This window comes from Odocoileus virginianus, chromosome 4, assembly GCF_023699985.2.
Source record: "Odocoileus virginianus isolate 20LAN1187 ecotype Illinois chromosome 4, Ovbor_1.2, whole genome shotgun sequence".
Classification (NCBI taxonomy): Eukaryota; Metazoa; Chordata; class Mammalia; order Artiodactyla; family Cervidae; genus Odocoileus; species Odocoileus virginianus.
Window position 1 is genome coordinate 83,799,780 of NC_069677.1, and position 27,184 is coordinate 83,826,963.

A 27,184-nucleotide genomic window follows, 5' to 3' on the forward strand; every position below is an offset into this window, starting at 1 on the left:
CTTATTCATCCATCCTTAACTTTTTTCTGCTGGTGTCTTCAACTGCCCATCCGTTTTGCCTCTAGGGATGCTGTGTTTTATTAACCATTTCTGCAACTGTCCACAGGTCAGGGTCCCTTGGCTACCACTCAGACCTTGCTGGCCACTGTAATTTGCAGTACTGACTTCTGTCAGCTACAAGCTCCTTCCTGGCCTCTTTTCTACTAGGATTCACCCTGCCCCCCCCCCCCCCCCCCCAATGCTGTTCTGAAGCAACCTTTCCTACTGTCAGCTCTTGCCTACAGGGGTGAGCCACCACTGACTAGTGGGAATGGCCATGTGTGGGTATGCTGGCTGACGCCTCCAATCTGTGCTCCAGCATCGACTGTCAGACATGTGAGTAAATGAACCTTCAGGTCATTCCAACCTCCAGCCTTCAAGCTGTTCCAACTGAAGCCCTAGATGATGTAGGTCAATTCTACTATGCCCCAGCCCTCAGCAACTTAGGATAATAAATGATTCTTGTTTTAAGCCACTAAGTGTGTAGTAATTTGTTATATAGCAATAGACATAGCATCACTTTAGAAGTTTGCTACCAGTCTTTGCCTAGGTGTTAAATCCTGTATCTTAGAAGACTGATCATAAGTCTTCTACCAACTTTACACTCCAGTTTTCCTCTGATTTCTGCAGGGCTCCTGCCGGTGAATTAAACAAGGATGCTGGGGACCACCACTTATCAAGCACACTTATAATCCAGCCTCACAAAAACTTGCCTAGCTCCTGGCAGTTGGCTGGTTCTTACAACCTGTCATGGACTAAACTGTATCCCTGGAAAAGATGTTTAAGTCCTAACCCGCGGGTACTTATGAATGTAACCTTATTTGGAAATAGGGTCTTTACAGGCGATCAAATTAAGTATTATAATTAGGGCAGGTAAAAATCCAACCTAGATAGCATATTAAAAAGCAGAGACATTACTTTGTCCACAAAGATCCGTCTAGTCAAGGCTATGCTTTTTCCAGTGGTCATGTATGGATGTGAGAGTTGGACTGTGAAGAAAGCTGAGTGCCGAAGAGTTGATGCTTTTAAACTGTGGTGTTGGAGAAGACTCTTGAGAGTCCCTTGGACTGCAAGGAGATCCAACCAGTCCATCCTAAAGGAGATCCATCCTGGGTGTTCATTGGAAGGACTGATGCTGAAGCTGAAACTCCAATACTTTGGCCACCTCATGTGAAGAGTTGACTCACTGGAAAAGACCCTGATGCTGGGAAGGATTGGGGGCAGGAGGAGAAGGGGATGACAGAGGATGAGATGGCTGGATGGCTTCACCGACTCGATGGACATGAGTTTAAGTAAACTCCGGGAATTGGCGATTCACGGGGTCGCAAAGAGTCGGACATGACTGAGCGACTGAACTGAACTGAAAAACCCAATAACTGGTATCTTCAAAAACAGGGAATTTGGACACAGAAACAGACAAACATATAGGGAGAAAGGCACATAAACATCAAGGCAGACTGGCACAATGCATCTACAAGCCAAGTAACACCAGATTGCCAGCAAACCACCAGAAGCTAGCAGAGGAATAGAAGATCCTTCCTTCACAGCCCTGTCACTTCATTCTAACTTCCAGCCCCCAGAACTGTGAGATAAACTTCTGTTAAGCAATCCAGTTAGTGGCACTTTGTTGCTGCAGCTCTGGCAAACTAATATGTTCTTTTGAGGGGAAGGGGGTTATTGTTCAGCTGAATTATACTAAGAAATAACCATAATTATATGCCTATTGTCCAACAGATTGGGGAGTGGGGGGTTAGGTTGGTAGGGAAAGGTGAGCCACATGGGCAGGCTCCAGAGGTTCAAGACACTCGAGGGGGTAGTGTGGGATAGGGTGAGGGTGGGGGGTGAGAAAATCTTTGACGGCATCTACCCAGATTTCCCTAACCAGGATCCCAAACTTAGCAAAACAGAATTGTCTTGATTGGGTGTTTACCATCATAGACTCTTGAGCCTAGTCCTTGTCTTTCTTGTTTCAATGAAGGAAATGAGGATTTCTTCGCATGCAATCAAAGAGACTCCATCACTTTCAATGGTCTATTGGTAGCCATCAGCTGTCCATCATTTTTCTGAAAAGCATCAGTAGCATTAAGGAATACTGGAGTGGGTTGCCATGCGCTCCTCCAGGGGATCTTCCCCACCCAGGAATAAAACCTGTATCTCTTATGTCTCCTGCATTGACAGGCAGGTTCTTTACCACTATCAGCACCATTTAGATGATGCCCACTTCCAATATCTTTCCTTATAGCTAATATTTCCATCATAAAACGGTCACTAGGGCATTCATTCACTTCACTGGTTCACACTCCTACCTCAACACAGGTGAAAAATTAACTGGGGCAAGCACTGCTCATCAGAGGCCTTCTGTATTGGTCCAGTGGCCAGATCGTTCTGCTGCCTCCGTCACCTGAAGGATGTGATGTAGGAAAGTGACCCTCTGCCTACAGTTGTGGTTACTCACGTCCACCACAGTCCAGTGCTGCACCAGGCAGACACACTTCCCACCGCACTGCGCAACAATTCCCTCTGGATTCTCGAGTGTGTGTGGGGGGGTGGTGGGGCTCAGTGCAGCTCCACTACCCAACACCCCCAGGCCCCGCACGTCTGTAGTTCCCTCATGTCTGTCCTCGCACTTCCCAAGGTCACCGCACCGTCTGAAATTGCTGCTGGAGCTCCTCCCAAGGCTGTTTTGAAAAGCACTTGGGCTAACACACGTCATAACGGGTCTATAAAGGACGTCCAAAGTGGCCCGGGGTGTCTAGCTGGCTCCTGGGAGTTGTGAAAAGCCCCACGAGTGAAGCCCACTCGTGTTGGAAGGAAAGCATGTGGACGCATTCCTCAAGAACAGGCCCAGCGCGCCCGGAAGCCTCAACGTTCTCCATCTCAGCTGCACCCCACCGTCCGCGCGGATTCCACACCAGTGCCCGCTGCTCGCCCGCCTAGGGGCCTGAAGGATCGCCGCGCACTGACGCCCCCCTGAGTCCAACGGCTCTAGCACACGGGCTGAGAGAGGCCTCGTGCCCAAGACCCCAACACTGAGCCGGCCGCCCTCTCAGCGGAGCCGCCGCTCCGGCCGGTCCGCGATCCAAGCCTCCCGCGCAGAGCCTCTCGGGAGTGACTTTCTCCCGGCTCAGTCAATGGAAGTCCGGGATGGCTTCGCCGCGTCCTCGCAGCCAATGGCAGCGAGCGTCTGGTGTTGCTGGGCGGGGCCAGGCGCCCACCAGGCTGGCGACCCGCCGCACACGCGCGCTCCCCTGCCCTCTCTTCCCACCGCGCACGCGCGCTCCGTGCAGGGCCGGCAGGGCTGTCGGGGACGCGCGGGGCGGTGGCGGCGGCGGCAGAGGAGCTGCCCGCGCTCGTGCCCGCGCCCGTGTCTCTGTGGAGCCGCCTGGGCCGCCCCCCTGCCTGCCACCTTGGCTCCCCGAGGGCCGATGCGGGCCGCGGGGCTGAGGGGAGCGACGTAGCTGTCGCCCGCGCGGCCACCTGGGCTGGGCCTGGCGCGACCCCGGCCCCGACCCCGCCCGGCGCGAGGCGGCGGGACGGCAGTCCTGCTGCGGGGCCATGGCCGAGCGCGGGTGCCCGTTGGAGGCGGTGCCGCTGCCCGCTGAGGTGCGGGAGAGCCTGGCCGAGCTGGAGCTGGAGCTGTCGGAAGGTGAGCGGCCCGGAACCCGGACCCCCGCCCGGCTCTCCTCCCAGACCCCTGCCCACACCCGGCCCCACCTTAATGCGACCCGGACCCCCGCCCGGCGCTCACACCCGGGACCCCGACTCGCGTCCGGCTTCCGGCGCCCGGCCGGTGGCCGCGCTTTGGGTGTGTGGCCTCAGGCGCGGAAACCCGGACGGGGATGACCGCTGTGTCCGAGCGGGCTGCCCAGCCAGGGCCCGCGTGTCAGCGCGTAGGGACGGCGCCGGCTGCATGCCCGCGTGCCTCGGTTTCCCCTGCGAGACAGGGTGGTCGCCGCACCTACCTCTCGGGATAGTTGGGAGCCTGGAGTGCTTTAACAGGTGCAAAGCGCTGAACACTTTGAACGAGATTGTTAGCCCCTCTTAGGGAATTTTTTAAAATTAAGAAAGCATGTGCAGTAAGTGGTTGGTTGTTTAAAATAGACTGAGTAATTGGGCCTAAGAGGCGTGGGTGGCGTTACCCCCTGTAACCTCCAGGCTCAGGTCCCGAATTCCGCGTGGCTGTCAGCGCAGAGTTAGGTCTTGGCCGGGGTCGGGAGACCTCGCAGCCCTCGGAGAGAAGCATCTAAATGCGTAACTGTTTTTGAAATTTAAATACATTTTCAACTTTTAGAATCCATTTTTTCCATAGACGGAACCGGGTTTCACTGGAATCAGGCTAGTGAATTCTTACAACTATCTAATAAATATGCACAGGGTTGTGCTAACTCACTAAATCCTCACCCACCTTAGGGAGGTAGGTGGTGCTGTTATCTTCGTTTTACAGGTAATACAGCATTTACATGCAACTGCTTTGAATTTAACATCCAGATTTTTAAAAGTTCTGTGACATGTGACATTTTTCTTTTTTTCAATGAAACTGCAACTGGAAAAGGGTGGACTTGAGAATTCTTGGTGATGAGATGCTCTTGGAAAATCTGAAAAAACTGAATTTAGGAATGTTTCTGACAGGAACTACTGGCCTGAGTTTGTTCTAGTTCTTCATCCAGGGAAAATCATATAGTTACAGTTTAGATTTTACACATTTCAAATATGTTTTTGAATAGTGCTCCTAATTTCTGCTCCAGTGTGTTAGTTATTCCTTCAGGTCCTTGTTTTGTGGTTGTGTGTTTGAATTCTTCCTGGGAGTTGACAGATAAGGTTGAGAACTTCATAATTTGTAGGACAGAACACACGTTAAGACAAGTATTTCAACAAAAGAAACACTGCTCTATTGAATCCTTTTATACTGTTGTCATTTTAGCCGTATGTAGAAGATGTATATTTGCATAAAAGGTATAAGATTAAGTGTATGTGGATAGTAGCTTAAGCTGGGGAAGTGAAGACAGTGTTGAAGGGAAGGGACAGCAGAGTGTAGTGCAGCCAAGACCGGAGCCGTGGCCTCTGTCCTACCCCCTACATCAGTAAAGTTTTATTTATATAAGTAAAGGAAGATGTTACTAATGAAATATGGTTCTAAAGCAACCCAGACTAGTTTCATTTTCATTGTCATTTTAATATTTTCAAGTAGAATTGGAAAGTGGGACTTTTATTTGCCCTATGTGATGTTTCTCTCCTCCCCACACACTCACTCCCCACCACTTTAGAGAAATGTCTAAAGTAGAATGCTGCTGTGTGCAGTTGCTCAGTCATGTCCGATTCTTTGCGACCCCATGGACTCTAGCCCACCAGGCTCCTCTGTCCAAGGAATTTTCCAGGCAAGAATACTGAGGTGGGTTGCCATTTCCTTCTTCAGGGGATCTTCCCAACCCAGGTATTCTCCTGCATCTCTTGCATCTCCTGCATTGGCAGGTGGATTCTTTACCACCGCACACCTGGGAAGCCCCTAAATTAGAATAGTAATGTCAAAATTGGATGCCTTCACAGCAGTCACATTTGTCTGGATGAGTTAAAACTTAGAGGTGACAGCGGGTACAGGGTGGAGGGAGAAGGAAACAGCACAGACCAAACAATGCTGAACTGCTTAAAAATGAGGATGATGAGTGAGTAGGTGGAGCACAGGGGATCTTTAGGGCAGCAAAACTGTTCTATGTAATACGGTAATGGTAGACACAAGTCACTATGCATTTGTCAAAACCCATAGAATGTAGAACACAGAGTTAGCTATGGACTTTAGTTAGTAATAATTTATCAATACTATCTATCAGTTGTAACATATGTATCCCATTAATACCAGTCCGGGATGTGGTGTGTGCACAGAGGGGGGATATGTGGGAAGTCCCTGTATTTTCGAATACTTTTTTTGTGAACCTGAAAAAAAAAGAGAAGAGAATAATGGTGTAAAGTTTATTGTTTGTTTTGGTGGCCTGCAGAGATTTAGAGAGGAAATTCCTACACAATAGGTTACATTTGTCCCACTCCTGTGTTTTCATCCTGGTTAGTAGGTCTATTCCATGGCTTTAACTTTGTTTTTTGTTTTCCTGTATTCTGATACAGCAGGGGCTTAGCCTGGACGGAATCGAGCAGAAAGCAGAAAAGCTCCATTTGTGGATATGAGGAAGGAACTTCTTTTCACAAAGCCTTTTTTTCTCATTAAACGTCTTTGATTTCTAAAATTTGTGATCTAATTCTTAGTTTTCAAAATGACAGCCTGACATTGCCTTCATGTCGATAAACATTTGTTGTGCTTCTTAAATATTCTGTGGTATATGAAAGTTCTCAGTCCAAATTCCATTCACCTGTCAAAGCCCAGCCTGGTGTCTTTGTGTTGTGACCCTTCCCTCATACTTGTCCTGTCTTTTGGAGTTCTTGCCACTTTCTGTTTGTTTGTGTGTGTGTGTGTGTGTGTGTGCTTCTGAGTACTTAAAGACTCTTTTGATGGGCTCAGTGGCAGTGTTAATCAATGAGGTTTGTTTTTTTTTTTTTAGTATTAACCCCACCCTCACATAAGAACTGCCTTAAGCCTATAGGTGTTTTTTTTGTTAAATAGTTTACATATTTCTTTATGTATTTTTGGTTGCAGTGGATCTTTGTTGCTGTCCTTGGGCTTTCTCTTAAGCATGCGAGCTTCAGTAGTTGCAGTGCGTGGGCTTAGTGGTTGTGCATTGCTTAGTTGTTCCTCAGCATGCGGAATCTTCCCAGACCAGGGATCAGAGCGTGTCCTCTGCATTAGCAGGTGAATTCTTATCCACTGCGCCAGCAAGGAAGTCCAGAGTGTGAGTTATTGATATTATTTGGTGAAATATGTCCACGTTTGAAAGAGCTGCATAATTCTGTGAACCGATATTTTCCAAATGGCCAGTGCATCATGTTTCAGATCTGTGCATGGGTGAAAGACCCATTCAGACATATACCAATGGATTGCAACATAACAGTATGATAAGTTCGTTGATAAGGTTTTAGATTCTACATTGCAACTATTGTTTAAGAACCTGCAGTTTGCCTAGTTTGGGTGTGGTATTGAAAAATGTCCACAGTGAGCTGAAAAGACTACTGAAATACTCCTTGCTTTTCTAGCCCGTGTTTGTGTGAGGCTGATTGTGTTTCGTAGACCTTAACCACATATCCTGCAGGCCATTGAACTGAAGCAGGTGAGGAGAATCCACTTGTTTCTGAGAGGCCAGATGTTAAAGAGGCTCGTAAGAGTAAAACAACACCTGAAATCACTAAATGCTTTGGAAATTATTATTATTTATTTATGGTAGGTTTAGTGTACAGTTTTTTAAATTAATTAAATATTTAAAAATTTCACAGTTGTAATTTCTAATGTGGTAAACATTGATAGCTTACAAATAAAAGCTGTTAGGGGTCTTCAATAAGTTTTAAGAGTGTGAAGGGTTCTTGAGAGCCACACCTTTGAGAACTACTAGACCATGAAATGGCAGATAGATGGGAAAACAGTGAAAGGCTTTCTTTTCTTGGGCTCCAAAATCACTGTGGATGGTGACTGCAGCCATGAAATTAAAAGACACTTGCTCCTTGGAAGGAAAGCTATGACAAACCCAGACAGAGTATTAAAAAGTGGAGACATTACTTTGCTGACAGAGGTCCATATAATCAAAGTTGTGGTTTTTCCAGTGGTCATGTATGAATGTGGGAGTTGGACCATAAAGAAAGTTGAGCACTGAAGAATTGATGCTTTTGAACTGTGGTGTTGGAGAAGACTCTTGAGAATCCCTTGGATTGCAAGGCAATCAAACCAATCCATCCTAAAGGAAATCATCTTGAATATTCATTGGAAGGACTGACGCTGAAGCTGAAGCTCCATTATTTTGGCCACCTGATGTGAAGAACCCACTCATTGGAAAAGAGCCTGATGCTGGGAAAGATTAAAGGCAGGAGGAGAAGGGGAAGACAGAGGATGAGATGGTTGGATGGCGTCACCAACTCAATGGACATGAGTTTGAGCAGGCTCCAGGAGATGGTGAAGGACAGGGAAGCCTGGTATGCTGCAGTCCATGGGGTTGCAAAGAGTTGGACATGACTGAGCGACTGAACAATAAGACTGTGTAATATGAAAAGCTTTTAGGGAAATACCTAGATGTCAACATGTATTTCTTCTACTTTTTATAGCATTTTTTTTTTAGCTGTTGCCCAGTATAATGCAATTTCTGTTTATATTTTTATGGGCAATCAGATGTTTCAATTTATAAATTATATGTTTGAAAATCCTTAAAAGTTATACTTACTGACTAGCTGCTTGTATCAATATGTCCATCCTACTTTATGCAAAATCCATTATTAATGATTCAGGTATATTCCCTTTAGAACTGTATTTCTTGTTATAGTAAATCATCTTAATGAGTTGTCTCTTTAAAGAATTTGGATTTATACGTTTTTAAAAGAATATCAATACTAGGATTTCCACTTTAATATCCTAAAATTTTGCACATGCTGTTCATTGCCAACTTTCTGTACCTGTTGAGTTCCTGCCTTTGTTTTAAGACTAAATTTAAGCTTCACTTTCTTTTTGAAGCTCTGCCTTCCTCTGAGAACAGCCCTCCTGCCCCCAACCCAGAGTTAGGTGCTGGCTTTTTTGTTCCTTTAACACTTATTTTGTCATTCTTACAAGATTTATCACAATTTTGTATTTATTGTTTACTTGGTTTTTTCTTTGCCAGTTCATACGGAGAACTTCCAAAGGAAATTTTGATCTGTTCATCTTCCTGTCTGCAGCCCCTAGGGCATTTTAGGTATTCTAGTAGATCTTTGTTGAATTAATGGAAGAATAAAGTACTTCCCTGGTGGTCTAGTGATTAAGAATCTACCTGCCAGTGCAGGGGACATGGGTTCAATTCCTAGTCTGAGACAATCTCACATGCTGCAGGACAGCTAAGCCCATGCACCACAACTACGGAAGCCCGCCCAGAGCCCAGGCTCTGCAACAAGGAAGCCCCCTCAGTGAGAAGCCTGAGCACCACAACTAGAGAGTAGGCCCCGCTTGCTACAACTAGAGAAAGCCGGCAGGTAGCAACAAAGACCCAGCACAGCCAATAAATAGATAAATAAATAATTTTTAAAAGAGTAAAACCACACATGGTATTTATTCTCAGCTTTAAATCAAGAATCCTCATTTATTGGCTTGAATACTTAATTTTTTGGTACTAGTTTCTCAGATTCAGTGAAGCCCTGGGAGTCCTGAGCTGTGCCTCAGGGAGCCATTGAACCAGGATGGAGTGTCTGTTGCTCTGAACTCCTGGGAGGGAAAGAGTTACACTGAGATGAGTGCACTGTGAATCTGGTCCAGCCGGGGAGGACCCGCGGTGGAGCTCCAAGACTATCCACTTGGCCCTCCCCTGCTGGCCTCTGGGTCCACACTGACCCCACACGGAGGCCATGACTCCTGCTGCAGGAGTTGAAGCTGCCTCATTCCTGGGAGGGACTTTGGCTCCAGAATCCCACGTGGCCTGACGCTCCTGGAGCTGCCTGGAGTCCAGGGCTTCTCCTTCCAAACCCGCCTGTCTTCTTCCTCCACAGTCACGTTTAACAGCTTGCAGCCTCCTCTGGGCCCCTCCCCGTTTTCCCACATAAATCTCTTCACATCTGATCCTGTCACCACATCTGCTGCTTGGAGGACCTGAACTGCCTGCAGGGCCACTGGTCTAGACCTGTGTTGGGAGGGCTGTTTGTCTGCTGTTTACTCGGCAGGTCTGTCTCCTGTATCCATGACCAGGCTTTTTGAGATGGCTCCTGGGACATGGTTGTTGGTCAGCGTGTAGTGAATTGAACTGTCTGCCCTCTTCAAGGCCCTCTTGTCTGTGGCTGGCTCTTGCTTAGCGGGGCATCGCGATGTTCAACAAGAGCAGGGCTGAGCCTGCTGTCCTCTCCTCTGTGTCCCAAGCTGAAGTGCTGCCCAGGTCCACTGACCTGTTACCTTCCCAGTGTCTGTCGTAGAGGAAGGCACCATTTGCCCTGTCCATTTGCTCCCTGTTAACACCTGCTGGAGGAAGGGAAGTTGGGACTGTGAGGAGGGGACTTCAGACTGGGGGTCAGGAAATCCCTCTGGTTAGGCGGATGGTGGCGGGGGGGGGGGGGGGGGGCGCCGTGCACATGGCCGGGGGTTAGCACTCTATGCAGCTGGGTTAGCTCGGACGTGGATGTAGAGGAAGGAGCCTGGTGAATGGTGGGCCCAGGAGGGTGGACTGTGGATAAACACTGACCCTAGGGTGCTGTGGAGGAGGGCCATGCTCTGACAGGTACCTCCTGCAGGGTCTCCATCCCCGTACTGAGACCGATGGAGGCAGAGGGTGAGGTGAGGAGGGGGAGTGGGGATGCCAGCCAGGCTGCTCCGGAGTTCCGCTGTGCCAGGGGGGAGTTGTGCCTGCTGCCTGTGTGGTAAATGTTTCACGCGTGGGAGGGTACCAGGACGCTGCAGATTTGCTATTCTCGTGCTGTCATTGCTTCCCCTGTGGCTTGTGGCCTAATCTGAGCCACAGATGTGAGGTAAGGATCCTGTCTCCCCCTCGGCAGTCACGGCACCTGTGAGTGCCTACCGTCCCGCTCAGCACTGGGCACTCAGCCGATGGGCAGGAAGGAGTAGGCGGTGTCAGGGTGCCCTTCGGGGGGACAGCCCAGTCTCGAGGGTCAGAGCCCTGCTCTTGGCGCATGGAGGGCCTCCGCAGGGTCGTTCAGGTCCCTGTCGTCCTTTGACCTTCAGCCTTATCAAGTGAGAGAAGTGCACATTCAGGACTGACGGGTTTGAGTAGAGATGGGCGTGGGGCACCAGTCTGCTGGAGGGGAGAGTCCTCCAGCAGGACCCGGGTCAAGGCAGCTGCTGCCCGCGGTCATGTGGGAAGTCCGCAGGGGTCAGCCTGCCTGTTGCTGCTGAGCCCTTTTCTCAGTGCTGGGGGCTGGGGGGCTTTGTCGTTTTAGTTGAAAACTACTGAAGACGTGTCATTCTGAAAACTCTTCAATTTCATCTTTTCATCTTTGCATGACACGACATGCAACATTTATTTAATATAAAAATGAACTCATGCAAAGCCCTGGGTTCTTCTACTACGACACAGCCAAGGAAAGGGTGGGAAGGAAGCAGGCTGACGTGAGTGGGAAGTGAGCTGCTGGTCCGTCCTTAGATGAACTCTTCCTGTAGTGTTTTATTTGTCATGAGTTTGCTTCTGAGTGAGGCTGACAGTCCTTTCAGGTCAGTCTTTATGCCCTTAAATTATGTAACATTTCTTGTGTTAAAGCTGTGTGTTAAAAAGACTGGGAAAATATATGCTGTTTGGTAAAGAGAAACCTTGGGATGGAAACACCTACACTGGTCATCTCTGTCATCTGTTGATGAAGTGTCTCCTGGATGCTCCTTGGCCCCTTCCCCTTTGCACACAGGAAATGAATGGCCTGTGTTCTGTGAGTTCCTGGATTCTTGGGTCAGCACCTCAAGTCATTGCTGGGGGACCATGAACCATGCAGGGGTTTCCGTACAGACTTGGTGTATGTTACTCAGTTCAGTTCAGTCGCTTAGTCGTGTCCGACTCTTTGCAACTCCATGGACTGCAGCACACTAGGCTTCCCTGTCCATCACCGACTCCCAGAGCTTGCTCAGACTTATGTGCATCAAGTAGTGATGCCATCCAACCATCTCATCCTCTGTCATCTCCTTCTCCTCCTGCCTTCAATCTTTCCCAGCATCAGGCTCTTTTCCAATGAGTGGGCTCTTTGCATCAGGGGGCCAAAATATTGGAGCTTCAGCTTCAGCATCAGTCCTTCCAATGAATATTCAGGATGTTTTCCTTTAGGATGGATTGGTTTGATCTCCTTGCAGTCCAAGGGATTCTCAGAAGTCTTCTCCAACACCACATTTCAAAAGCATCAATTCTTCAGTGCTCAGCTTTCTTTATGGTCCAACTCTCACATCCATACAGAACTACTGGAAAAACCGTAGCTTTGACTAGATGGACCTTCATCGGCAAAGTAGTGTCTCTACTTTTTAATATGACGTCTAGGTTGGTCATAGCTTTTCTTCCAAGGAGCAAGTATCTTTTAATTTTATGGCTGCAGTCACCATCTGCAGTGATTTTGGAATCCCCCAAAATAAGGTCTCTCACTGTTTCCATTGTTTCCCCATTAGTTTGCCATGAAGTGATGGGACTGGATGCCATGATCTTCGTTTTTTGAATGTTGAATTTCAAGCCAACTTTTTCCCTCTCCTCTTTCACTTTCGTCAAGAGACTCTTTAGTTCCTCTTCACTTTCTGCCGTAAGGGTGGTGTCATCTGCGTATCTGAGGTTATTGATATTTCTCCCAGCAGTCTTGATTCCAGCTTGTGCTTCATCCAGCCCAGCAATTTGCATGATGTACTCCCTGGTGGCTCAGATGGTAAAGCATCTGCCTACAATGCAAGAGACCAAGGTTCAGTCCCCGGGTTGGGAAGATCTCCTGGAGAAGGAAATGGCAACCTACTCCAGTATTCTTGCCTGGAAAATCCCATGGACAGAGGAGCCTGGTAGGCTACAGTCCATGGGGTCACAAAGAGTCAGACACAACTGAGTGACTTCACACTCACTCTGCATATAAGTTAAATAATCAGGGTGACAATATACAGCCTTGACGTATTCCTTTCCCACTTTGGAACCAGTCCGTTGTTCCATGTCTAGTTCTAACTGTTGCTTCTTGATCTACATACAGATTTCTCAGGAGGCATGGAAGGTGGTCTGGTATTCCCATCTCTTGAAGAATTTTCCACAGTTTGTTGTGGTCCACATAGTCAAAGGCTTTGGTGTAATTAATAAAGCAGTAGATGTTTTTCTGGGATTCTCTTGCTTTTTCTATGACCCAGCAGATGTTGGCAATTTGATCTCTGGTTCCTCTGCCTTTTCTAAATCCAGCTTGAACATCTGGAATTTCTTGGTTCACATACTGTTGCAGCCTCACCTGAAGAATTTTGAGCATTAGTTTGCTGGCCTATGAGATGAGTGCAACTTTGCGTTAGTTTGAACATTCTTTGGCATTGCCTTTCTTTGGGATTGGAATGAAAACTGACCTTTTCCAGTCCCGTGGCCACTGCTGAGTTTTCCAAATTTGCTGGCATATTGAGTGCAGTGCTTTACTTCCTTACCCAGCTGTGAGGAAAGAATAGACATCCTATTTCTTTAGTCTACACTGACTGTCATGATCTAAGATCACCGTCTTGGAAAGAGAGAAGGAGCTTTTATTCCTTTTCAAACTTCAGACTTTTTCTACAGAGTCTTTGGTAAAGAACCTTTAAATTGAGAATTTGAAATGTCAGAAGGTATGCCTGTGCTTGTTGAAAACTGGCAGCTGAAAAGAGCATGTCCTGGTAAGCTCCTCCACGCGTGGGTTTATGTCCTTAGGTTTTGTCTGAACACGAAGGAGCCTACGGATTAGGCTTCTCAGGAAACGGCTAGGAAAACTAAAACTAGGACCATTTTGAAGGTTATAGAAATAGAGATTCTGACTTTATCATTAGATAATCTTGGTGTTACAGATTGAACTCTGTTCCCCAAAATTCATATGTTGAAGCCCTAACCCCCAGTGTGACTACATTCCTTTAAGGAGATGATTAAGGTTAAATGAGGCCACACGGGTTCCTGATTCAGTAAGCCTGGTGTCTTTAAGAGGGAGAGACATGGAGAGCACATGGACACGAGGGGGGCGACTGTGAGGACCCCGATGGGCAGCTGCCTGCATGCGAGGAGCGAGGCTGCGGGAGGGACCAGCCCTGCGACACCTAGGTCACACGTCCAGCCTCCAGACCTGTTGTTCAGACCTCCCAGCCTGTGACATTTCCCTTAGAGCAGCCCAAGACCCTCAGCCTGTCATCCTGTTCTCAGCAAGCTTCTGCAGACTGAACAAAAACGCTCATGAGCTAGTGAGGCTGACAGGCTGAAAAACTGGCAGTATTGTGAGGTGTATGTAGGGCCCCATCAGCTCTGATCATCAGACTGGGCCAGCAGGGCCAGTGGAGGAAAGACAGATTCTTCCGGCTTTGCTCTGAAGGCACGTGTGAGGAGGGTGAGGGAGAAGACGGCAGCATGTGCTAGACAGAGGGGGACGAGCCAGAGTAAGTAGGCTGGGCTTCCAGACAGTGTCCCCTTGGCAGGTGGTGGAGAGAACAGGTTGGAGGGTGGGGGCTCGCTGGAGGATTTGTGCAAACCCCAGGGAGGAGTTTGGACCAGACTCTGGTCTAGCCCAGCACTGAAGCAAATGCAGGTGCCACCTGCAGCCAGTGGTGGTGTGGATGAGAGGTGACGGGCCTCCTGAGGTCTGCGGGGTGGGAATGTTTTGTGCTATCCAGTATGGTAGCCATGAGCCACATGTGGTATTCAGCACTCGAAATGTGGCTCGTGGGTCTGGGGAACTAAACGGTCATTTAATTTACTTCTAATTAACGAAAGTTTAAATAGCCACATATGAGTAGTGGCTGTTGTATTGGACAGCACAGCAAAGCATATGCTCTCTAAAAGGCACTCTGCTGAATAAGAGTCATGCTCCCAAAGTATGCAGTCTTCCACCCCTTTTCTCAATAGTGGGGAGAATATTAAAATTAGATTAGTGTGTACATTTAGAACCACAAAACCTTGAAGGCAGAGATAGCCAGTTTTCTATTTTTTAAAAAGGACTAAGGGGTAGTTATTCTTGGGTGCTTTGCTTTAAGCACATGTTTGTTCATAAATGATGGAGCCAGCAGGTCATTTGTCCAGGTGTTAAGGAACAGTTGAAATACTCTAGTGTGATCTCTTGTCAGTCTCTCTTTCCTGCTTTGATTTGGATTTTTCTGGCAGCACGTAGAGAGTAGTTTGGGTGAGTGTGACAGGGGGAGCAGAAACCTGGAGCGCACACTGCCATGGCCCAGGGCAGGAGTCTGTGCTGGCTTGGAGGGCGGCTGAGCCCCTGGGGAGAGTGGGCTGGAGTCGGGTCAGCGGCCGTGGTGTGGAGGGGGGGCACTGCAGGAGGCTCTTGAGTGACTCCTGAGTTCCTGAAGTGAGTGCCGGGGAGATGCTGGGGCTGTTCCTGAAGATGTGTGCACACGCAGAACACGTCTGTTCATACCTGTTGAATGTGAGGCGTCTTGGGGAGATCCGCGCATTTGACATGCAGGACTGGCATTTCTAGAAAGGGCTGGTCTGACAGTAGAAACTTGGCAGCCATCAGTACAACTGTCATAATTGGAACAAAGACAGTTGCCGCCTGTGAAGAACTGAATAATGCAAAGAAGGCCTCTAACAAACCCTCCAGCAACCCAGACCCCAACGGGAAAGACAGCAAGGGGAGGCTGCAGGGAGACCAAAGCGGGCACTGCTGCTGGGGCAGATGCAGGAGCATGTGTGGGCGTCTGTGCACCTGAGGCAGGAGAGGCTTTCCAGACAAGGGCATTTATTCAGGGGCATAGGGTTTTCCAGGTCAGTATTCATGGCCAGTCGTCAGGTAAAGAAGACTCTTCCCTCCCCACGTCTCACTGAAATGGTGGCAGTGTTAAAGATGTAAAAAGCCGTTCACAGCAGTCTAGACTCTGGGAAGTCAGAAAGGTCAGTCATCAGGGCGAGTGCTGTCTGTGTGGGATGCGGGAGCGAGGCAGGCGAGTCACCGCCGGGAGGAGCAGGGGTGGTGGGGAGGGAGTGTGTGCGTCCACTGTCCACTGGTCTCCAGGGGCCCCTGAGAGGGAGGGGTGCTTGGAGGGCAGACCCCCCCACCAGCTGCCCGAGCAGAGCAGCTGATCCTTGGAAAGTTCACAAGAGGGAAGCTCTGCAGCTGGGAAATGCTGGAGGGAGTTCTTTCAGCTGCAAGAGGCTTCTAAGTTCTGGTCATGAGGGGTGAATGTGAATCATACTGTAGTTTGCTTTCATCTCACCAGGTGATGTGTAGAAGAACCTGCACCCGGGCGTTTACAGGGGCTCTAGGCATAACTGCCCAAACTTGGAAGCAACAGGATAGATGTCTTTCAGTAGCTGAATAGATAAATAAACTGGTACACTGGGACAATGGAATATTATAGAATATTTAGAACTAGAAAGAAGTGAGTTATCAAGGCAAGCAAGACAGGGAACAATCTTAAATCCCTTTACTCAGTGAAAGAAATCAGTCTGAAAAGGCTGCGGATTCCAGCTATTCTTGAAAACTATGGAGACAGTAAAAAGATCAGTGGCCGCCAGAGGTTCACGGGCTGGGGAGAAGGATGAGTAGGCAGAGCACAGAGGATTCTTAGGGCAGTGAGATACCCTGTGCAATAGCTTAATGACTGTTATATGTCATCATGCATTTGTCCAAGCTCATGAGGTGCATGACAAGAGGGAGGGCTTTGGAAGCTGAGGCTTCCGTGTCAGGGCCGGCTCATTTTCTGTAACAAATGCACCATCGGGTGGCGGATGTTGCTGGTCGGGAGGCTGTGCCTGTGGTGGCAGAGGGCGTATGGGAGCCCTCTGGACCTTGCCTTCAGTTTTGCTTGTAACCCTTAAACTGCTCTAGGAAAAGTAAAATAAAGCAAAAGAGGAAGAAAGAGAAACCCTGGGAATTAAGTCTACAAGCCCAGATGGTTTCACTGACAAATTTTATCAAGCATTTAAAACAGAAATAACACCAATTTTATGTAGTCTCTCTCATATATTTCTTAACTTTTAATTTTGGAATAATTTTAATCTCAGAAGAAGTTATAAAGATAGTAATAGAATTCATTCCGTTTCCTGCAATAACATATAACCATAGTATGTTATCAAACCAGCTTCCATATATTGTTAATCACAAAAGATTGTATGATTATTGTGCCAAAAGATTGAAGTTCAGAAGTGAAATAAGAAATGAAATCTGTCTAATACCTACCCCAAGCCAAATAAATCATTCTTCAGGAGTAACACTACTAATAATGTGTTGGGTACCCTCCAGACATTTTCTGCACACTCAAAAATATATCTACCTACATGCCTGCGTATAGGTTTCCCTGATAGCCCATCTGGTAAAGAATCCGCCTGCAGTGCAGGAGACCTGGGTTTGATCCCTGGGCTGGGAAGATCCCCTGGAGAAGGGAAAGGCTACCCACTCCAGTATTCTGGCCTGGAGAATTCCGTGGACTCTATGGTCCATGGGGTCGCAAAGAGTCGGACACAACTGAGCAACTTTCACTGAGCAACTTTCACCAGAGTTACATCGTTTTTTATATGTACACTGTTTTTCAGCTTGCTGTGTTTACTTAGTGGGATATCATGGATCTGTAAGTGGTTCCCCTCCCCGTTGCCCCAGGTACCAGGGTATTTTTAGGACCAACAGTGTTCTGTAGTAGTAGTGTGGGGCTGCAAACTCACCTCTTCCTGCTCGTTTTTGTGGACAGGCTGTCTCACATTGCTTTTATGTGTAATGTCTGTTGCCTGTCCTTCCTTGTTTCTGTGACCTTAAGGAGTTGTTGAGTGTTATCTGGAATAGGTTTTTAGAAACTGTGTTGCCGAGTTAGAGGCTTGATATCCTTTGGGATTTTGCCTTTGTAATTCATTTGGTTTGCGACCTGGAGGTCAGCCTGTGCCACGCGTTGTGCCCAGTGTGTGGGGTAGTGAGACAGTTGCCCACAGACCGCCAGAGAAGCACCTTCTATGGACATCCTGGCGTGTTTCCAGAGCCACTCAGGCCTGAGTGGCCAGCAGGGGAGACTCCCCTCTGCTGTGTCTGGGCCTTCCTCTGGCCTATGGGTGGGGTCGCTCCCTGTGTGCAGTGGGTCGAGGAGCATGCTCCGCTATCTATCTCTATATTGCTTACCATACCTGGGGTCAGGGACCTTGGATATGAGTCCTTTACTGGTTCATTAATATTGGCTGAAGTCTGTCTTGGATCCCATGTTGCATTCAGAGGCATATTGGGTTGGTGGTTTATGTTGGATACTTGAAAACATGTAGCTGGTCATATGTGAAAACATGTAGCTGGTTCTATTCAGTTGGTCTGGACAACTTTCAGGAGACCATGGGCACCAAACTGGGAGTTAGCATGTTTCCTTCCTGAATACTCCTTGCTGCCTTCACCACATGAGCACTCATTGAAATGGGAGCATAGGAAGAAACTGTTTCTAGGAAAATAATACTTAATCTTAAAATATCATGAGATTGGAATTGACATATACACACTTATATATAGAAAAAGCAAGGGAATCCCAAAATACACCTACTTCTGCTTCATTGACTACACTAAAACCTTTGACTGTGTGAATCACAACAAACTATGGAAAATTCTTCAAGAGACAGAAATACCAGACAACCTTACCTGTCTCCTGAGAATCCTGTATGCAGGAAAAGAAGCAACAGTTAGATCCAGACATGAAACAACGGACTGGTTCCAAATTGGGAAAGGAGTACGTCAAGGCTGTGTATTGTCACCCTGATTATTTAACTTTATATGCAGAATACCTCATGCAAAATACTGGGCTGGATGACTCAAGCTGGAATCAAGATCACTGGGAGAAATATCAGTAACCTCAGATGTGCAGATGACACCACTCCAGTGGTGGAAAGTGAAGAGCAACTAAAGAGCCTCTTGATGAAAGTGAAAGAGGAGAGGGAAAAACCTGGTTTAAACTCAGCATTCAAAAAACGAACATCATGGAATACGGTCCCATCACTTCATGGCAAATAGAGGGGGAAAAAGTGGAAGCAGTGACAGACTTTATTTTCTTGGTCTCCAAAATCACTGTGGATGGTGACTGCAGCCATGAAATTAAAAGATACTTGCTCCTGGAAAGGAAAACTATGACCAACCTACACAGTGTAACCTGTGCAGAGACATCACCTTGCTGACAAAGGTCTGTCTAGTCAAAGCTATGTTTTTCCAGTAGTCATGTATGGATATGAGAATTGGACCATAAAGAAGGCTGAGCGCCAAAGAATTCATGCTTTCCAGTTGTGGTGCTAGAGAAGACTCTTCCAAGTCCCTTGGACAACAAGGAGATTGAACCAGTCAATCCTGAAGGAAATCAACCCTGAATATTCATTGGAAGGACTGATGCTGAAGCTCCAATACTTTGGCTACTTGATGTGAAGAGCCGACTCATTGGAAAAGACTCTGAAGCTGGGAAAGATTGAGGGTAGGAGGAGAAGGGGATGACAGAAGATGAGCTGGTTGGATGGCATCACTCATTCAATGGACATGAGTTTGAGCAAGCTCTGGGAGATGGTGAAGGACAGGGGAAACCTGGCGTGCTGCAGTTTCTGGGGTTGCGAAGAGCCAGACACGACTGAGTAACTGAACAGCAACAATGATGTATAAAATAGATTAACTAATAAGGACCTACCTCTACTTAATACTTTGTAATGACCTACCTGTATGAGAAGTGAAAGTGATAGTTACTCAGTTGTGTCTGACTCTTTGCGACGCAATGGACTATATAGCCTGCCAGGCTCCTCTGTCCATGGAATTTTTCAGGCAAGAATATTGGAGTGGGAGCCATTTCATTTTACAGAGATCTTTCCTACCCAGAGGTCAAAGACCCAAAGTGTCCTGCATTGCAGGCAGATTCTTTACTGTCTGAGCCACAAGGGAAGCTACCTATATGAAAATAGAACCTAAAAAAGAGTGGTATATGTATGTGTGTGTGTGTGTGTGTGTGTGTGTGTGTATGTAACTGATTCACTTTGCTGTATAGCAGAAACTGGCCTAACGTTGGCAATCAAATATCTCCAGTAAAATTTAACAAAGAAATTGAAGGAAGTCTTGTAAAACCAAATGCTCTGCTTGTAAATAGGGATTTAGCTTTTTTAGTTTAGTGTTGCCGTATTGTTTTCATTTAAATTTGTCTCTATATATTTTCATATATTCTAGAGGAAACAATTTTTTTTAGTGGATATTGTTTAAAAAAACACATGTGCTTTAAATTTGTTAAGAAGTTGAAAGTCAATAAACAAAATCATCCAGTCCCATTCTGGACCCAGCTGGGGTCTGTAAGTGTCTGGTCAGGGTACAATGAGGAAGACACAGCCCCTGGGTCACTCTAGTCAGCAGTGGGTCAGATGTGCTCATTATAGCAGAGATTGAAAGTGAAAGTGAAGTCGCTCAGTCGTGTCCGACTCTCCGCAACCCCATGGACTATAGCCTACCAGGATCCTCCATCCATGGGATTTTCCAGGCAAGAGTACTGGAGTAGGTTGCCATTTCCTTCTCCAAGGGATCCTCCCGACCCAGGGATCGAACCTGGGTCTCCCGAATTGTAGGGAGATGCTTTACTATCTGAGCCAGCAGAGACTGGATGATAATAAAAATGAAGTGCTTAACTATTTACAATAGCAAGAATATGGAAACAACTTAGATGTCCATTGACAGATGAATGGATAAAGAAGTTGTGGTACATATACACAATGGAATATTACTCAGTCATAAAAAGGAACACATTTGAGTCAGTTCTAATGAAGTGGATGAACCTAGAGTCTATTATACAGAGTGAAGTAAGTCAGAAAGAGAAAGATAAATATCATATACTAATGCATATATATGGAATCTAGAAAGATGGTACCAAAGAATTTATTTGCAGGGCAGCAGTAGAGAAACAGACATAGAGAACAGATTATGGACCCAGGGAGAGGGGAGGAGAGGGTGAGATGTATGGACAGAGTAACATGGAAACTTTCCATATGTAAAAGAGATAGTCAACGGGAGTTTGCTCTGTGTCTCAGGGAACTCAAACGGGCTCTGTATCAACCTAGAGGGGTGGGATGGGGAGGGAGATGGAGGGAGGTCCAAGAGGAAGGGGAGATATGTATACCTATGGCTGATTGATGTTGAGCTTTGACAGAAAACAACAAAATTCTGTAAAGCAATTATCCTCCAGTTTAAAAATAAATTTAAAAATTGAAGTATTTAATGGAAAAAAATGTCAGTAGAGTGAGATTTATTATATGATATTGTTCAGGTAAAGTAAAAATACCTGGACTTTAAAGCGGCATATGTTCTACAGAACATGTTCAAATTAAAAGGCACTCGAGGCAATAGAGGAGTTTCCTGTGGGGTTGTTGGGAGAGTAAGGTGAAGGTGAGTGATGACTCACAGGATGGGGGTGGGGAGGGGCCCGACTGGGTGAGCCGTGTTCGAAGCAAGGGCTGTGTCAAGCCCAGGGCCAGACAAGACTCCCTGACCTTAGGCTCATCTTCTGTGGGTGGTGGGCTAACGTTCTCCCATAGGGCTTCAGGGAGGCTTAATGTACGTGTCAGACATTCAGAAGGGCTGGCCCTTTGACAGCTGAGGAAGTACTTGGTGCAGTGCTCGGCGTGTGATGGCAGGCTGCCTTCTGACTCCCAGCAGCCTCCTTACTTGGCTGGCTTGTTTGGTGTGAGTGATGGTGGGGTAACGAGGGACAGGGAGGGGATGCCAGGAGGGCTTGCAGAACACTTGAAGCTCTCTGTTGAAGGCAGTTCACTTGAAGAACAAGATACTAGTGGACACTGTAACGTGTTTCTGGTCAAAAACACACAGAATCCACCCGAGTGCTTGAGTTGTCCAGGAAATCAGCTGGTGTGCTTAGATGAGAAGCGTTTCCCTGCGGACATGTTTCCTGCCTTGTTCCTGGGTAGGTTAGTTCCTTTTTAGGCTGTTCTTCTTTATGATAATTTATCAGAACCCGAGTCCTGGCCTAGGCATGCCCTGTGGGCTGCGAGGGTTGGTTTCTGTGGGTCCTCACACCAAGACTCCATAGCTCAAATCTGCACAGTCACGTGGGCATCCAGTGAAATGCACATCGGATTCTGTCAGTCCGGGGTGTGGCCTCAGAGTCTACAGTTCTAACATGCTCCCCTGAGATGCTGATCTCAGATTTTGGATATTGAAGTGTTTACATACTGTTGGACTCAGCCTTCCTGAGGTGTAGTTCTCTGAGCTCTGGACCAGCTTGTCGTTGTAGAACCAGCACCACGATCACAGCGTGGACCATCTTCACCCCCACAGGATTCTCTCATCCAACTCTGGTCAGTCCTCCCAAAGCCCCTCCCATGGCGGCAATCTGACGCTTCCTGTAACAGTGTCTTTTCCAGGTGTCATGTGACCGGAACCATTCCGCATGGAGCCTTTGGAGCCTGGCTTCTGTCGCTTAGCTCTATGCCTGTGAGACCCACCCAGACTCCTGTCTGTCAGCAGTTTGCTCCTCCTTACTGCTGCATAGCGCTGACTTGTGTGGACACCTCATCCTTTCTTTATTCAGTCACCAGTAGAAGGACATAAGTGTTTCCAGGTTTTCCATTATGAATGAACTTCTAATTAAAAATTTTTGAGAACTTTAGAAGAAATGTAATTCTATTTTTCTATTGTTATTTTAGGTGACATCACTCAAAAAGGATATGAAAAGAAAAGGGCAAAGCTGCTTGCACGCTGTGTACCCCTCATTCAAGGTGAGGTTAACACAGGTCTTATGAAACTGATTTAAAAATTGATATTAGAGTTTGACTTTGGTAGTTTCATATTTTATTAATAAGGGCTGGGAAAATAATGTGTCTAATATTAAATTATAAAGTCCAAAGTCATAGATTAAAGTTTATGTCTCTGGTTTGGTGTAGATTTCATCCCCAAATAGGATTTATGTTATTTTCATTATAGTAGACCATGATTATTTTTATGATTTTAGTAAAGAACATTTCCTTACTTATGTTTGGAACATATATTATAAAGATGTGAGTTCTCCCACCTTATATTGATCTTCAGAGTCAGCACCTTCAATGTTTCAGCACAGTTTTTGGGGGTGGAATTTAAGAAGCTGATTTTAAAATTTATATAGAAGTTTGAGACTTCCCTGGCAGTCTAGTGGTTAAGACTCCATGCTTCCACTCCAGGGGGCGCAGGTTCCATCCCTGGTCAGGGAATTAAGAGCCCCACGTGGCTTGTGCAGCAAGGCAAAAAAAAAGAAGTTAAAAAATATATATATGTAAGTTTAAAGGGCTAAGGGATTCAAAATAATGATAAAAAAGAAGAATAAGGTTGGAGGATTTGCTGGTTATGATGTGAGGAGTTAATAGCACTCTGTCATTAAGACAGCCTTGTTTTGCCCAAGGGTGGATAGCTCGATTCACAAACAGAACGTGGACCCAGACAGACATGTATGGCTGTGGGGACCAGGCTTATGGTGGGGGTGGTGTTGCAGCTCATGATGCCGGCACGGTTCCTTAAGACCAGAAGCCAGATATGAAGGGCTTTAGTGAGAAAGGCAAAACTTATAGCACCTTTGGAAGATTGTATATGAAAACTCACCATCTCTAGACAGGAGGAGGGATTTCTCAAGTCCCTGGAGGTACCAAAAACGAGCAACTGAAAAGGAAAAGGTTGGTAAATTAGAGTGTGTTAAAATTAAGAATCATGTTTTATCAGAAGTTCCCATAAAGAGATTATAGACAAGCCGCAGTATAGGAGAAGATGGTCGTAACCTACATGAGAGGAAAAGGGCTGGAGTCCCGAGCCGGCGAAGCAGCAGCATCCAGGAGACCTTTTGCCAGAGTGGGAATGGTCTGCAGCCCCATTGTCCAGTCCACTGAGCACTTACACGTGTGGCTTCTGAGCACTTGAGGTGTGGTAGTGTGACTAAGACACTGCATTTTTTAAATTTAATTTTAATTATTTTAAACTTTATAAAGAGCCAGAAAGTTTCCCAGTGTGATTTTTTTTTTTTAAAGCCCAGTAGGAAAATGGCCTAAAGACTTGCATAAATATTCTACCAGAGGAAACCCTAATTGTTAGCAGGCAAACGAGAAGCCCGCTGGGCTGCTCCCAAGGCCCTCTGTGGCAGGCCAGTGCCCAGGCAGCACCGCGGACAAACAGCAGGCCTCCACCCTCGCACAGGTGCTATTGTTTTCTACTTTGAAACCTAGGTGTCTGCTTACTTGGCTATTAGAATTAGTAAACGTCTTGGTTTGTACAGAAGACAAATATCAATAGCTTTTCTCTGGCAATATTTCTGTTAATAAAATAGCTCACATTCATTATGGCAAAAAAACCTGTCAAATATTTTTAATACATTTAGCAAGAAAGCCACAGGACCTATATTAGCATCATACAATCTATTTGAAAGAAGTAACCAGGATCCTAAAATATGAAGAAATATACCAGTATCTTAGATGCAAAAATTTAATATTATGAAAGTAGTAGTTTCTAAATTAATATGTGACAAAATGTAATCCAGTCTGAATAGCAGTGGTTGATTTTTTTTCCCCCGCAAACCTGGCATTGGAAATAACTCACTTGGAGGAGAAAAGTTCTGAGAGTAGCTAGTATACTGTTGAGGAGGAATACCAGGGAGAAAGGCTTGGCCTTCAGGGTGTTAAACTTTCGTCACGTGCACTTGGTAGTCCCAACCACAGGGTGTTGGTAGATGCGTGGACAGCTGAACAGTGTAAGGGGAGGCCGTCTAGAAACGATCCAGAATTCAAAGGAGGGAAGATTTATCTAGTAACTGGTGCCGTGCCTGTGGAGGCCACAGTGGGACCCCCTTTCCTCTACAGCATCAGTGGACGTAAACTTCAGGAGTGAACTCTAAGTATGTTTGTAATTACAAAATACTATAAGATTCAGGAGAATATCGAATAATGTTTGACTAATGACATGATGAGAGACCTGGGGGGCGGCGGGGAAAGAGGTTATGATTGTCTCTCTAGAAATGAAGCACTGCAGAGTGACTGAGCTGCAGCCAGCTGGCCATGGCCTGGGGGCATGTCAGCATAGGGTGGAGCCTCTAGCTGACCAGGGCTCCCTGCAGGTCCTTTGGGGGCTCCTTGCATGCATGCATGCTCAGTTGCTCAGTCATGTCTGACTTTTTCCAACTGTAGTATGCCAGGCTCCTCTGTCCATGAGATTTTCTAGGCAAGAATACTGGAGTGGGTTGACATTTTGTTCACCAGTGGATCTTCCTGACCCAGGGATTGAACCCACATCTCCTGCATTACAGGCAGGTTCTTTACCACTGAGCCACCTGGGAAGCCCTTTGGGGGCGCCTTAGTTGGATAGAATTAATAGAATTCAAAGAATAGGACGTACGGATGGGCAGTAAACATTCAAGTATGTTCAACCCGTAGATACAGGAATGCAAATTAGTGAACTATTCTCCTGTCAGATTGGCAAGATTCTAAAATTTGTAACATCCAGTGCTGACAGAGACATGGGGAAATGGCACCCTGTGGGAATGCGATTTGCTGTGGCCTGAGAAGTTCTCTCTTGATACCTGTTAAGACTAAAAATATACCTACTCTTTCATCCAGTGGTTTCCCATTGGGCTTTATATCTTTCTTAAATTAATCAATCTCAATAAAAGCACTGTATTTTGGGATAAAAATGCAAGGATGTCCCTATATTTACACATCACTTTGCAAGTATACCTGTTTATAGTCCGTAATGCATACGATTCTGTGTTCTCCATTATGGATTTTAGGGAAATTTGTTCCAGTCAGTCCAAGAAAAAAAAAGCCAGAAGCAGTGCTGATCAGTATTGCTTCATGTTGCATACATGTATGTGTGTATATGTTCAGTTTTGAAATGCTAACTAGCACTCCAAACCTGGTACATAAACATGAGCAACAGCAGCATTCTGCGCCCACGCCTGGAGGTCGGCCGGTCTTGGGGGCAGCTCCTTCCTGTCTGCAGAGCCAGAGCTGGTGTCCCAGGGGCTCCTCAGTCACAGAGGTGCCTGGAGGCTCAGGTAGCGGAGTGAGGGCCCCACGTCTCCTTTCCCCTCTGTCCTCTCTGGGTGTCATCCTAGAGAGCTGGGGTCAGGTGGCCTTTTCATGAGCAGCGTCGGAGGTCATGACCCCCTGAAGCCCAGGTGGGGCAGTTCAGATCAGGTCAGTCACTCAGTCGTGCTCAACTCTTTGCGATCCCATGGACTGCAGCACCCCAGGCTTCCCATCCATCACCAGTTCCCAGAGCTTGCTCAAACTCATGGCCATCAAGTCAGGGATGCCATCCAACCATCTTGTCCTCTGTTGTCCCCTTCTCCTGCCTTCAGTCTTTGCCAGCATCAGGGTCTCTTCTGATCCAAAATATTGGAGCTTCAGCTTGAGCATCAGTCCTTCCAATGAATATTCAGGACTATTTCCTTTAGGATTGACTGGTTGGATCTCCTTGCAGTCCAAAGAATTCTCAAAAGTCTTCTCCATACCACAGTTCAAAAGCATCAATTCTTTGGTGCTCAGCTTTCTTTATGGTCCAACTGTCACATCTATACATAAATACTGGAAAAACTGTAGCTTTGACTAGACAGAACTTTGTCAGCAAAGTAAAGTCTCTGCCTTTTAACATGCTGTCTAGGTTGTTCATAGCTTTTCTTCCAAGGAGGAAGCATCTTTTAATTTTAGTGCTGCAGTCACCATCTGCAGTGATTTTGGAGCCCAACAAAATAAAGTCTGTCACTGTTTCCATTGTTTCCCCATCTATTTGCCATGAAGTGATAGGATCAGATGCCATGATCTTCGTTTGTTGGATATTGAGTTTTAAGCCAGGTTTTTCACTCTCCTCTTTCACTTTCATCAAGAGGCTCTTTAGTTCTTCTCTTTCTGCTATAAGGGTGGTGTCATATCTGAGGTTACTGATATTTCTGCTGGCAGTCTTGATTCTAGCTTTGCTTCATCCAGCCCAGCATTTTGCATGATGTACTCTGCACATAAGTTAAATAAGCAGGTGACAGTATACAGCCTTGACATACTCCTTTCCTGATTTGGAACCAGTCTGTTGTTCCATGTCCAGTTCTGTTGCTTCTTGACCTGCATACCAACTTCTAGGAGGCAGGGAAGGTGATCTGGTATTCCCATCTCTTGAAGAATTTTCCACAGTTTGTTGTGACCCACACAGTCAAAAGCTTTGTTATAGTCAATAAAGCAGAAATAGATGTTTTTCTGGGATTCGCTTGCTTTTATGATGATCCACCAGATGTTGGCAAGTTGATCTCTGGTCCCTCTGCCTTTTCTAAATCCAGCTTGAACATCTGGAAGTTCTCAGCTCACCTATTGTTGAAGCCTTGGAATTTTGAGCATTACTTAGCTAGTGTGTGAGATGAGTGTGATTGTTCATTAGTTTGAACATTCTTTGGCATTGCTGTTCTTTGGGACTGGAATGAAAACTGATCTTTTCCAGTCCTGTG

At 46.5% G+C, this 27,184-nt stretch overlaps 1 protein-coding gene across 7 annotated transcripts in view; it reads left to right on the forward strand.

Moving 5' to 3' along the window:
* Window positions 1–3,316: 3,316 nt before the first annotated feature.
* DIP2A (disco interacting protein 2 homolog A) overlaps window positions 3,317–27,184 on the forward strand; it is a 107,871-nt gene continuing 84,003 nt past the window's right edge. For all 7 annotated transcript variants that reach the window (XM_070466938.1, XM_070466939.1, XM_020877162.2 and 4 more), the window contains exons 1-2: window positions 3,317–3,685; window positions 22,389–22,460. In XM_070466938.1, coding sequence (XP_070323039.1) covers window positions 3,595–3,685; window positions 22,389–22,460 — 163 coding nt within the window. In that variant the 5' untranslated portion in view covers window positions 3,317–3,594. The remainder of the gene's footprint in view (window positions 3,686–22,388; window positions 22,461–27,184) is intronic.